The 12,792-nt window shown below is 41.8% G+C and overlaps 1 protein-coding gene across 1 annotated transcript; it reads right to left on the reverse strand.

Annotated features, from left to right (window-relative positions):
* Positions 1–4,261: 4,261 nt before the first annotated feature.
* Positions 4,262–12,471, reverse strand: nup50 (nucleoporin 50). Its single transcript, XM_069671085.1, has 8 exons — positions 12,322–12,471; positions 11,090–11,168; positions 10,856–10,939; positions 10,549–10,759; positions 8,540–9,190; positions 7,127–7,211; positions 6,226–6,344; positions 4,262–5,197 (listed from the first exon to the last, which is right to left on the reverse strand). Exons 2-8 carry the CDS (start codon positions 11,156–11,158, stop codon positions 4,998–5,000), a joined length of 1,419 nt encoding a protein of 472 aa, XP_069527186.1. The 5' UTR covers positions 11,159–11,168; positions 12,322–12,471; the 3' UTR covers positions 4,262–4,997.
* Positions 12,472–12,792: the final 321 nt, after the last annotated feature.

The raw sequence follows: 12,792 nt of genomic DNA on the forward strand, positions 1-12,792 counted from the left end.
CCGTACTGTACACGTTTTTACACTAACAGAAATCACAATAACCCAGCTCTGACTTTTTAAAGGCTTTTGTCGACTCACAAACTGGAAGAGACTTGAAAAACTACTGAAGTTACAAAGTGAAGAAGATTTTAAGGGAACAGAAAGTGTTGGAAGATGAACACAAACAGGAAGTGAGAGAAGGAAGCGTCCTGATTGGATCCTCACGTGGACAGAAGACGTTTGTCGGTGTTGTTTTTGTCCCTGTGTGCTCCTGAAGCCTTAAATCTGACTGTAACTGTAACGTCTCCTCTTTTCTCTCCTCGTGTTCGTTTCAGCATTTTACCGTCAGGAGCGACCGGCCGAGGATCCAGAGGTCACTGATCATTAAACTGCTGAGACGCAGAGACACCTGAAAGATTCAACACGATCCAGACTGCCACTAAAATAACGTCTGAGAACAAACGTCCGGCAAAAGTTCCCAAAGTCTGTAACTTCATCTTTAAAGAGTTTTTATTCAGTTAATTTATTGTGGAAATGTTTAATTAATGAGTTAATTAAATCTAACAGACGAATCGATGATCCTCAGATACAGACTTTAAGATTCAAGATTTGTGTTACACGACTTAAACTTATTTTAACTAATAAAATGAATTTTATTATTTGAATTCTTAAAAATTACACCTTTGTCTGTAAAACGTCAGGATGAGAAAGTTTGAGGAAAAAAGTTTTTATGAAGAATTAAATTTAACAACAAAACAAACAGTTTTTGTCTGACTGTAATAAATGAGTAAAGGCACTTATAAAAGCATCATTATATTAATAAACAGATCTTTAATAATAATTATGTAGACAAATACTTCACACATCGATTTAAAGGGACAGGCGCGTAGGAGAGGAAATCTCTGCTCACCGTCGAACCGCTTCGACCCGCCTGCTGAAGCAGCGAGTCGTCGTCACACAGTAGATGTGTTGTTAGAGAGACGGAGAGTTTACTGACGCGCTGAAATATTCTGTGACTTTTGTTTGTCCTTAAAACATTATAAACAAACAAACAAACAAACTCTGACTTTCTTCTGAACAGAGTCGATCAGTCGGCTGTACTTTGGGAACTTTCTGGAAACTTGTGATGAACATTTCAAATATTTTTAGACACTTTTCAAACAATTTAAAAATATATCTTTTTGTATTTTTCACAGTGTTGGAAGTTGTCAGATACACTGTACTGATCTGTAGTATTATTGTTTTATTTCTGGTGAGACAGAAAAACAAACAAAAACAATAAATAAAATGACGTTCAGCAAATCAACAAAAAAATGGGAAGAATAAAAAAGTTTGCAGCTTAAAGTTAAAATTAATGATTGTTTCCAAACTGAACCTGAAGCTTTTCTGCTCATGTTCATGTTTACTTTACTGAAAGCACACAACAGGTCAAAGGTCGATTTTATACAAACGTACAAAGGTCGTGAAAATGCTCATCACAAGTCTTCAGAAGTCAGACGGACTCTTTAGGGACAAAATGTTCAACATGTTCACATAAATTCAGAATCGTGACGATCAATCTGAAACCTTGAATCGGTCTCTCGCTCTGTTGAAGATTTCAGTGTCTCTTTGTGTAAACGAGAATATTCTTTAACTGATCTGCAGTCAGACGGGAGCTCAGATCAGCTGCTGTTGTTGTTGTTGTTGTTATTGATTTCTTATCAGTTATTTGCACTCAGAGACGAAGCCATCCTGATCAAAGTCACACTCAGTGTTCTTCTGTGTGTTGTGTTTCAATGTTCCACAGGGCACTTCTTCTTCTTCTTCTTCTTCTTCTTCTTCTTCTTCTTCTTCTTCTTCTGCTTCTTCTTCTTCTTCTCCTTCTTCTCTTTCTTCTTCTTCTTTTTTTTTCTTGTTGTTTTTCTTCTTCTTGTTCTGCTTCTTGTTCTTCTTCTTCTTCTTCTTCTTCTTCTTCTTCTCCTTCTTCTCTTTCTTCTTCTTCTCTTTTTTCTTGTTGTTTTTCTTCTTCTTGTTCTTCTTCTTGTTCTTCTTCTTCTTCTTCTTCTTCTTCTTCTCCTTCTTCTCTTTCTTCTTCTTCTCTTTTTTCTTGTTGTTTTTCTTCTTCTTGTTCTTCTTCTTGTTCTTCTTCTTCTTCTTCTTCTCTTTCTTCTCTTTCTTCTTCTTCTTCTTCTTCCTCTCTTTCTTCTTCTTCTTCTTCTTCTTCTCTTTCTTCTTCTTCTCTTTTTTCTTGTTGTTATTCTTCTTCTCCTTCTTCTTCTTCTTGTTCTCCTCTTTCTTCTTCTTCTTCTTCTTCTTCTTTTCTTTCTTCTTCTTCTCCGTCTCTTTCTCCCTCTTCTTCTTCTTCTTGTTTTATGTCTCCTTCTTTCTTCTTCTTTCCGTTCCCACGAGCCGCTCTCGTCTCCTCAGTGTTATTGACGACGGTGTAGTTTAGTCTCTCCGGCTGAATGTATCCACGCTGATCGATAGCAGAGACTGCTTTAACCCTTTGATAAGAGCAACTCGACAGTTTGCACTGTAAAACGCTTTTAGAACCTTTTTCGACCTGTTTGTTAAACACTTTGTTTTCCATCACAGCTCATCTCTGCTTTTGTACACACACACAGTTACTGTGCATGTTCTCAGTCTCCATCCTTCTGTTGCTTACTTTATAAACTCTGTACATCTATTTATTTATTGAAATACACATTATCAGAAAAGCTCGTCTCCTCTCCCTGTTTTCACTCTCTCTGTGGAAGCTGCAGTCTCAGCAGCTTCATTACTGTGAAGGCTGATGTGTCTGTCGTGGTCGCCAGAGGATAAAGTAAAAAATGATCACGACTCTGATTTTAGTCGAGCCCCCCCCTCAGGAAAACTTTCCACTTACATTTATTAAAAGTTAAACTTGTACTGACAAGATTTGGATGAGCTCACTGATCGCAGCGCTGCTCTCCAGAGGATGAACTGTAAATATAAATGATTTAGTATATCTTTGAACTGTTCCGTCCCATCCTTGTCTCCAGATGATCAATAATTAAATGACCCAATTTAAGTTTCCAGAAGCACTCCAGTTAACTTTACCATTCCTGCTCTCATTAGGATGAACCCTTGTTACTTAATTTACTCAGGTTAAATCTATTACGTTACTGGTCTGCGCTCCAGAGGATGAACCCTTTAGATTCTAATCGACCTTTACTGTTCCTGCCCGACTCATTAATAAACCCTCCGTTTCCTGATGATGACCAGCTGGTCTCTTAAACCACAAAAACAATTAACGTCACACATCACATTCCTGCTCTCCAGATGAGGAACCCCTAATATTTAATGATGCAATGATTTCCAGTAACGTTACTGATCTGCTCTCCAGAGGATGAACCCTTTACGTTTTAAAGACTCGACTTTAAACTAGTTCAATGATTTCCATAAAATTAAACAATCCCATTCCTGCTCTCCGGAGGATGAACCCTTTATGTTTAAGTTACTCCTCCGTCCCTCCTGTGCTGACACCCAGAAAAGAAAAACTTAAATGTGCTGAGAGGATTTACCTTCCTCTAAAATCAACTCACATTCCTGCTCTCCAGACGAGGAACCCCTAATATTTTAATGATTCAATGATATCGAGTTACTCATCTGCTTTCCAGAGGATGAACCCTTTACGTTTTACACACTCAATTTAAAACTGCTTTGATGATTCCCCTCTTTACCAATCCTGTTCCTGCTCTCCAGAGTTTGAACCCTTGAAATTTAAATAACTTTTATATTGTTAGGATTCCCATGAACTGTACAGGTCGGCCTCTTGGTCTCCTGACGATGACCAGCTGGACTGCATTTTAAACTACAAAAACAATTAACTTTAACAATCCTATTCCTGCTCTCCAGAAGATAAACTGGAATATTTTAATCATGCAGTTTAAATCTATTTAAATTATTTCCAGTAACGTTACTGATCACAATCCTGCTCTGCAGACGGATTCTTTTCCCTTTATATTCAATTTACTTGAATATGAATATAAATGTAAAAACTAGATTTTACTATGAAATTTAGTCACTCACATTCCTGCTTTCAAGATGAACCCTTTAGATTTTAATGACTCAATAAAAATCTATATAAGCACACCTGTACTTTACCTTTGCCCGTCCCTGCCCTCAGGAGGATGTTTAATTTAAACCAGAGGCTGATTTCTAAATGGTAACAGAGTTAAGGACGTTCATGGCGCTCCACCAAACAGGAAGTGATCGTTAAGATTCTTTATGGAGCTGAAAGTCAAAGTAAAACAGAGTCATGAAGAAGCAGCAGACGTTGTGGTTTGTTTCTTTTATTCCCCAATAAATGTCTTTACAAATGTTCTCAGACGATGACAGCATGCCTCATCTCGAAGGCCGAACCGAAGGCCACACAAAGGACACTTGAAAAACAACAGAGTCCATGTTTACAGAAATAAAAAGAACAGATTTCAGAAGCTCTTCGGGGGAAACATTCACACAGTGAGAGTACAAATCCTGCTGACACAATAAATAGTTTCCAGAGCAACAAGAACACTCAGCAGACACGCTAACTCCTCGACACGTTCATTAAAAAATTAACTGTTACTGCAAGTATTTAATTTGTAAAACCAAATCGACTGGACCTTTTTATTCGGAGGGTTCCCCAAAATAAACTCAGTGGTAAAGATCGTACATCAATAATTCATCTGGATTCACACTTTCAGTCACTCGACGACCAAATTAAAACAGTAAAATTAAACACTGAGAGAGAAGTCGTTCTGTTTCTCCAATAAAAACAGCAGCAGCAGCGTCGAACCGGAGGAATGTAGCCGAGTCGGAGAGCGACGACGACGACCTGCTTTTAGATGTGATTCAAAATAAACAGATTTCACAGTATGACGACCAATTTATAGTGAGGGTCTGAGGGAAAGTGATTTACCGGGTGAGTTAAGTACAAGTGTGTTTACGAGTGTGTGTGCGGATAAAACTGGCGTGATGAGGGCGATGAGTCCGGAGGATGACCAGGTGAATCTGCTAAAAGCTCAGGGAGGAGGAAGTCAGCCTTTCTTCTCCTCCAGCGTCTTGAGAAGCTCGTCGGCGTCCTCGGCCGTCTTGACCCGGATGAGGAGGGGGACGGGGCAGCTGGGGTTCTTGTCGTCGACGGCCGGGTTGGGCACGCACACCACCATCACGTTGTTCTTCCCGACCCGAGAGCACGGCATGGACGACTGCACGATGATGTTCAGCAGGATGTTTCCTGATGAAGAGGACAAAGGTCAGACATCAGGATCATTTTTAAAAAAGCCTGACGTTAGAACCGTTCAAGAAAACAAACGTTATCTCTGGAAGTCTGAATACATAAAATGTATGGATGCATGTCCGCTTAGGGCTTCCGTAGTTTTAAAGGTTTTAGTCTAAATTAATTTAATTTATATTCAAGTTACCTTCTTTGCACTGTCTGTTGTTATGTTTAATAAACTCATAACATTAATTACAATCAGGATTTAATGGACTGCAGCAGGAGCAGCTTCACCTTTGTAACTGTTTACCTGCTGGGCTGAGGGGAAGTGAACCCGTCTCACACCCAGGTAAGAAAGAGAGAGTATTATTCATCCTGTATTTTAATCTCACTGGATCAATGATGTTAAACACATGGAAGTCTGTCAGAAACACACTGATGTCAGCAGGCAGCAGTTCCTGTGTGTGCCCAGCAGGTGGAGCTGTTGGATCACAGCTCAGCTGACTCCCACAGTCTGACAGAAACACACGACTCGTCCCGTTTAGTCTGTCTGGGAGTTTTCTTTGTGTTTGGAACATTTCTGCATATTTATGTGTATTTAAATAATGAATGACGATCAGTTTACAGCTCGAGGACGGAGAGGACGGGACAGTATCTGACTCAAATGTGTTTTTCTGTTCGATAGTTAAACATGACTTTTGATTCTGGGACAAAATGATTCATTAAAGCTAAAATGAAAAGTGCAGCGTGGCCTCTGGTTTAACGTCTCAGTGTAACGGATGGAGCTCAGTGTTTGGGGATCTTTAGGAGGATTTGTTCGAAGGCTCGGTTTGTAATCAGCTTTAAGGAAGTGATGACAAAAAGCTCAAACAGAACCGACTCCAGCTCTTTATAGATCCTCCTCAAAGCTCCTCAGATGTTTTATTTAGCACCCCCCCTCCTCTGCTTCTCTTAAAAACACGGAACTCGTCTGAACTTCCAGAGGACCCGATGTGTCCCAGTTTCCCTTCGACACACTCTGATGTTTTCTCTGTGCATGTCTTTACCCAGGTTGGTGTCTGCGCGGATGATCATCTGAGTCTTCTCGTCCTCCGTCCCTTTGAGGTGCAGAGTCCCCACTCCTTTCTCTTTGAACTCATTGTCCTTCTTGTAGAACAGTTTACACCTGACGCACACACACACACACACACATGCACGCACACACACACACACACACACGCACACACACACACACACACACACACTTAAAGTCAACACGTATAACAATCATCTGAACACGTTCATATTTATAAATAAAAATAATAATATAAAAAATAATTAATCTTTGTTTAAAAAGATTAATTATTTTTTATTTCAAACTTCTGAATCTGACAAAAGTAATAATTAAAGAAACTCCAGGTTTGATATCGACATGTTTTTATGCTGCAGTGTTAAAGCTAAAATCTCAGGTTTTTTGAATGAAGTCTGGTGGAACAGCCGTGAAACAATGTGACTAACATCCTTTAACACTTCTCTATTAAGTCCAGACACTAACGAGCAGTAAACTAAGTGTTCATATAAGTTAAATACATTTACTGTCCATTATTTGGTTCTTGTTTTTATGTTTTTATAAACCAAAAGATCAAACTGAGTCTGTGGGATCCAAACAAAGGCTCACAGCAGGAACCTGAGGGCTCAAAACATCTTTAAATGAATTCTGTAAATTTCTGTCTGACTTCAGGAATCATTTTAATTTCTACAGGAAACAGTCGACAGTTTTTCCCCTTCATGTCTCTTAAAGATGATTTAATCAACTGTTTGATACGAGGAAATCTTTTTAAACATTCAGTGACAGACTAAAGACTGAGCGCAGCATCAAATTCAGCTTTAAGGTGGCGTTTAAAACAAAGGATTATTTCACTGTGTGAACAATACTTAAATACTGGATTAATGAACAGTGAGACGTACTTCTTGGAGTAGAAGGCGTCGTCCTCTTTCACCTCTTTGACCTCAGGTTTGGGCGGCTCCTCCGACTCCTCCTCTCCATTCTCGTCTACAAAACGACAAAATCATCAATTAATCAATTAAGTCACATTTTCCAACAGGACACAGTCAGACTGACAGGATGCACGTCACGTCAGCTGTCAGAGAGAAGAACATCTGAACAAGATGATTTTTAGATTCAGGCAGAAAACAAGAACACATGTGGATCATTTCTTCTTTAAGGCTGAGAGTTAGAGAAACGGGAGTCTGATTTTAAACATCTCAGCTTCGGACTGACGTGAGAAAAGAGGAATCGGTCGACTTTGATTTGTGGCTCAATCTTCAGATTAGCGGATAAAGAAGATAATCCTGATTTGCTTCAGTGGACTCGACACCTTCGTTAATCTCCTTCTGCTAATTACAAACATTAAATCCACGTTAGTGAGACAAACACCGACAACCTGACAGAGGTCACCACTGGATTTACACCCATTCATCCCAACGAGGGCTGAACAAGCTGATGTCTGGTTTAAGATGATCTCCTGTTTGATTCACACGACAGGAACCTGAAGATGTTTGGGTTCATATTTTATGTTTAATTTATTTATTAGATGTAATCCTGACAAAATATTCATCTGAGACGGACTGAGCTGAACGATTACAACGTGTAGAATATTTGTCAAACCAGCCCTCATTTAAAAAACATGAGATTTAAGCTGAAACAGCTGGCAGGTTAACTGACAGACCCGAGTCGTCTGTCAGGAAATATTTAACGACTATTTTAGCAACGATTTGTTTTCAGCCTGAAACAGCTTCAGTCTCTTGTTTAACTTAGAAAGTTTGTCTGAATACTTTTGACTCTGAATCCAGTTTTATAGAAACTGATCATTTTTACCGTCGTGTGAACATAAAACCGGAAGTTAAGTTAATGATCATTATAAACATTCTCAACTGTTTGCAGGTTTCAGCCCCTTCAATGTTTCCCATCATAGCAAACTGATTTGTGGACTTCTGGTCGGACATGACATTTGAAGACGTCACCTTTGACTCCACGGACTTATTGCCAAACTATTTGCTTTATTTATGTGACACACATGTGACATCTTTAAACTGCAGTCTGACACACTGTCTAAAACCAAAGATACTTCATTATTATTATTTTATCTGTTAAAGAAAACAAGCAGCACACCGTCATCTCACCGTCAGAAGCCGAAAGCAGAAACTGTTTGACTGACAGGACTCGATTATGAAGACACTTTCTTGCTGCAGCTTTTTTAATAAGAAAGATGGAATAACTGCAGACACGTTGAGCTCGCTCTGCTTCCTGTGACTCTGACTGAACAATTATAAACCTTAAATGACTCCAACAGACATCATCAGATTCTCCTGACAGCTTACCTGCAGGCTGAGCGTCGCTGGTCTTGGTCCCGCTGAAGGACAGCGGTGCAGCAGATCCAGGAGCTCCAAACAGGGAGGTCGTGCTGGAGGAGGCGCTGGAGGAGAAGGAGAAGCTGGGGGGAGTTGTTTTGGAGCCTAAGGAGGCGAGCACCGAGCTGTCCACCTTCTGACCGAAGTTAAACGTGACGCCGACGCTGCTGCTGCTGCTGCTGCTGCTTTTCTCCCGAGCCGAGTCGTCTGTCGTGGTTTTACCGAAGGAGAACAAAGATGCTGGTGGAGCCGCCGAGCTGCTCCTGCTGCCTGAGGAGGAGGAAGACGAGGAGGCAGGAGGAGGAGAGGAGGCTGTGGATGGCAGCTTCTTGTCCTCGGAGCCTCCGTCAGCAGAGCCGGCTCCGTACTGGCGCTCGATGCTGGCCAGGTGGCGCTCATAATCCCTGAAGATGGGGTTGAGGTCGCACAGAGGGTTGTCGTTCACGTGCTTGGTGATCCAGTCGCGCACCGAGCAGTTGAGCGCGGTGAGCTGCCGGCTGTACTCCTTGTTGCTCACACTGCTGCTGCTGCAGGAGCCCGAGCTCTGAGCCGGGCTGGGGGCGGAGCCATTGGTCTGCTTGGCCATGATGTCAGCGGAGGCGGGGCCGTTGAACGTCAGACCTGAGGTGATGGAGGAGAGATGTGAGTGTGACAGCAGCCCCTCCCCCCTCAGCAGCCCCCCCGTCCTGCCCCGAGGCGACACGACGACATGAAATGAAAGAGCAGGCAGACACAAACGCAGCGACCCCCCCGCTGATTCAGCTCCATTACACCCCGACACAGAGGCAGGAGGGACACAATACAGCAGCTCTTCACCTCCATTACACGTCAACACTGAGCTGCAGGATGAGGAGAGCAGAGAGCTTTAAATAAACCAGAGATCAGCGTGATCAGGAATCAGCTGCTCTGCATCCTGAAACACAACACACCAACACGCTGAGACGCTTCCTCCGTCAGCTCCAACATCAGTTATTAATATTAGTAATCATTCATTCAGCGCTGCATCCTGCAGCAGTAATACTAACGTTTCTTATAGAGCACACCACACACACTTCTACATATCGTTTCTCACATGATTTCTCTCTGCTCTTACAGAACGAGAGTAACGAGGCCCCGGGGATCCATTCAAGTCTGATTTGAGGTCAGTGGTCGATAAATCAGAAAGTAAAAATGATTTTCATTGATTAATCATCATTTCTGCAACCAATAGATATCAGCCCTGAAATATATTGTTGTGATCATGAGAGGAAGAAACAGGAAGAATATTTACGCCTGTGTCTTCAAACAGGGGGGACAGTGAGACACGTCAAAGCTCAGAGTAATCCTTCATGTTTCATCTAAAGAATACATGCAGAGAGTTTCCTGGAGCGTTTTTAAGCCTCTAATTATATTTAACAGAACAAAACTCTGTGTCTCTGTCTGACTTTAAAGGACGCTCGCTCACGAGAGAGGCCTCTGATGAGAGTGCTGCAGGTGTATATCCAGAACATCAATATATTTATCGAGGCTGCTCAGGTGTTCTGTGTCTCTGGGCTGCAGCTCAGACAATCGACGTGTGGAAATCAGGGAACTATCTCTCTAAATAACTGAGGAGAGCGAGGCCTCGACCACGTCATGATCCACCTGATCCACGCAGACAGAAACTAAAGCTCTCCACAAACAAACATCACAAGTCTGACTCTTGCTGGTCGGTCGCTGCAAACAACATCTCCACTTACAGCTGGAATCAAACAGACGGAGCTGACCCGACCCCGCAGAAAGGTCCCTCCCTCACAGTCGAGCATAAACTCGTCACACTTCAGCAGGTCGATTTAACAGTGACAGACGCAGCACAGAGGAGCAGCCTGCTGCGGTTGCTCTGCCTGTCTGACCTGTACGCAGACACTCCCATGTGACTCATCCTTCACCTTCAACCTTTGGTCACATGAAACCCAAAATAACACAGAAATGAACGGTGCTAAAGGTTGTCGTCTCCTCACCAGGTGAAGCGGTGGATGCTGCAGCTAGAGATGAGAACCCTCTGAATGACGGAGTGATGCTGTTTCCGTTGGTCAGACCGCCGAGGCCTTTAAATCCTCCTCCGTTCCCAAAACCAGAGAACGCTGTTGGAGTCGAGGCCACGCTCGGCGCCGGCGCCCCCGCGCTCAAAGCAAAACCTTTGAACCCTTTGAAGGCTCCGCTCACCTCCCCCTGAAACACAAGACAGCGTTTAGAAGGTAACAGCACGCTTAGAAAGACATTAATGTGATGTGTCATTTCACCATCAGCAGACGTTTACAGCTTTACCTCCCCTCCGATGTTTCTGCGCTTGGCTTTTTTAATCGCCCGATTCTTCAACACGTCCACACTCGCAACTGAAAACGTCCCGGCCTGAAGGAGGAGAGTACAGGTACAACACCTTTAACAAGACCTCGTCTTCCAACAGGTGACTGCTCTACCTAACAGAGTATAATCACTGTTTGCTGATGTGATAAGCAGGTTTGTTATTTCTGCATCAGTCTGATTGTTGATGTGACTCACCTCCTCTCCCTCCTCCTCCTGATCCCAGTTCCTGTCTGTTAACTCTTTATCAGCGATCCTCTTCGCCATCCCACCGACTCTGTAACAGAAGCACAGTTAGCAGGCCGTGAGTATTTTTAAAGTGAACACTTGCTAGAGTATTTTTAATAAGTGGTATCTCGAATGTCTTTGACGGTGATATAATTGGTGCAACCTTACGAAGTAGCAAAGCCATCCTGATCCTGGCGATACGTGGATTAAATGTGGTGTATGTTGCATATTTATATTACTGTATTATTATCAAGCTGAGACGCAACAAATCTGATGATCACTTTGTCTTTTATTAGGTCAGTTTAAGGTGAAAAAATTATTTGGTTCCAGCTTTTCAGTGTGAATATGTTTTCGTTATTTCTCTTCTGTTCATGTAAACTTGAAACTCATTTTGTTTTTTAGATTAAGGTTGAACAGAACAAGACATTTAAACATGTCATCTCTTTGCTTTGAAGTAAACAGAGCAGCTGGGTTTCTTAACTCAAATTACCGGAGTGGAAAATTAGAAACAAAACACATTAACAGAAAAATAAGAAGTCAGCTGCATAAAATACAGCCAGAGAGGGAAGTTTGTTCATACTGAAATACTACACACTGTCACTGTGTGACTACACATCAACACTAGAAGTAATTCAGAATTAAGCAAAGCATTTCCTAACTTCCTGTCAGAACAGGCCGGTGGCTTCAGGCTCTGTGTTGTGAGAATATTCTGGAGGGATCCATTTGATGCCCTTGTGTAACAATAACATGAAGTGACCTCGTTCATCTGGTAACGATGTGATCTGAGAATTAAAGACTCGGCTACAGTTTGTTGTCCAGGAAACCCAACGGATACACAAACTGCCATGCTGAATTTAACATAGGTAACAGTTACCTAGCTTAAATTAGGTAGCTCTCCTTACCAGGCTAGCAACCTATACCGATGAGACAGGTGATAACTAAGATTACAGTCAGATCAACCAGATGAAACATTTAACTCTTCGGTGTAAAGACAATGAATAACCTTCTAGTGAGTTCCATCAGCTAGCATCCATCCTCAGGCTGTTAGCCGGCGAGCTAACTGTACGTTAACGGCATAAAAGCAAACCGGGCCCGCACGTTAGCAGCTACCAGCTAACGTCATGTTACATACAGCTTGAAAGCTAACATTAGCTCCTCATACAGACTGATTTAAATTATTGATGGATTTAAAGATGATGTACCTTTTCAGGAAAGTCAATTCCTTCCTCTACCTCTGAATGATTCTCGCGCAGCTTCACGTAACGCAGATCCTTTCACAATGTTAGCTAGCCTCCTTCTCAAGTAACGCGGCTGTGTTTTGAACGAGCCTCTCACGCCGCCATTTTACATAGCGGTATATCCGCATGGATTGGCGCGCCCCACCCTTTTGCGCACGCGCACAGCCTTTGCGTTTCCATGGGAATTGCAGTCCATAACAACTGATTTATTTATACATTATAAACTTAGTATACAGAAAAAACGTAGATTCGTTAAAAGTCGTATAAGAAACGACTGTAAATTAAATTTATGATTGGTTAATTAAAACATTAAAAAGATGTGTTGTATATTATTGCAGAAACAAACTGAATCAATGTATTTTTTATATAAAATGGAATTTTTATTACTTTGAGTAAATATAAAAAAGAGGCAGTTTGGTCAAAGCACTTTTTCTT

This window comes from Semicossyphus pulcher, unplaced genomic scaffold, assembly GCF_022749685.1.
Source record: "Semicossyphus pulcher isolate SPU_LCO1_2020_fin unplaced genomic scaffold, fSemPul1.0.p SCAF_20, whole genome shotgun sequence".
Taxonomy (NCBI): domain Eukaryota; kingdom Metazoa; phylum Chordata; class Actinopteri; order Labriformes; family Labridae; genus Semicossyphus; species Semicossyphus pulcher.

Excerpts from the sequence above, each read along its gene's own strand:
- nup50 (XM_069671085.1), bottom strand. The coding sequence starts at position 11,158 with ATGGCGAAGAGGATCGCTGATAAAGAGTTAACAGACAGGAACTGGGAT. Across the intron at positions 10,760-10,855 it reads GCAGAAACATCGGAGGGGAG|GGGGAGGTGAGCGGAGCCTT; the intron begins GTAAAGCTGTAA and ends CTTGTGTTTCAG. Across the intron at positions 5,198-6,225 it reads CCGCGCAGACACCAACCTGG|GAAACATCCTGCTGAACATC; the intron begins GTAAAGACATGC and ends CCTCTTCATCAG.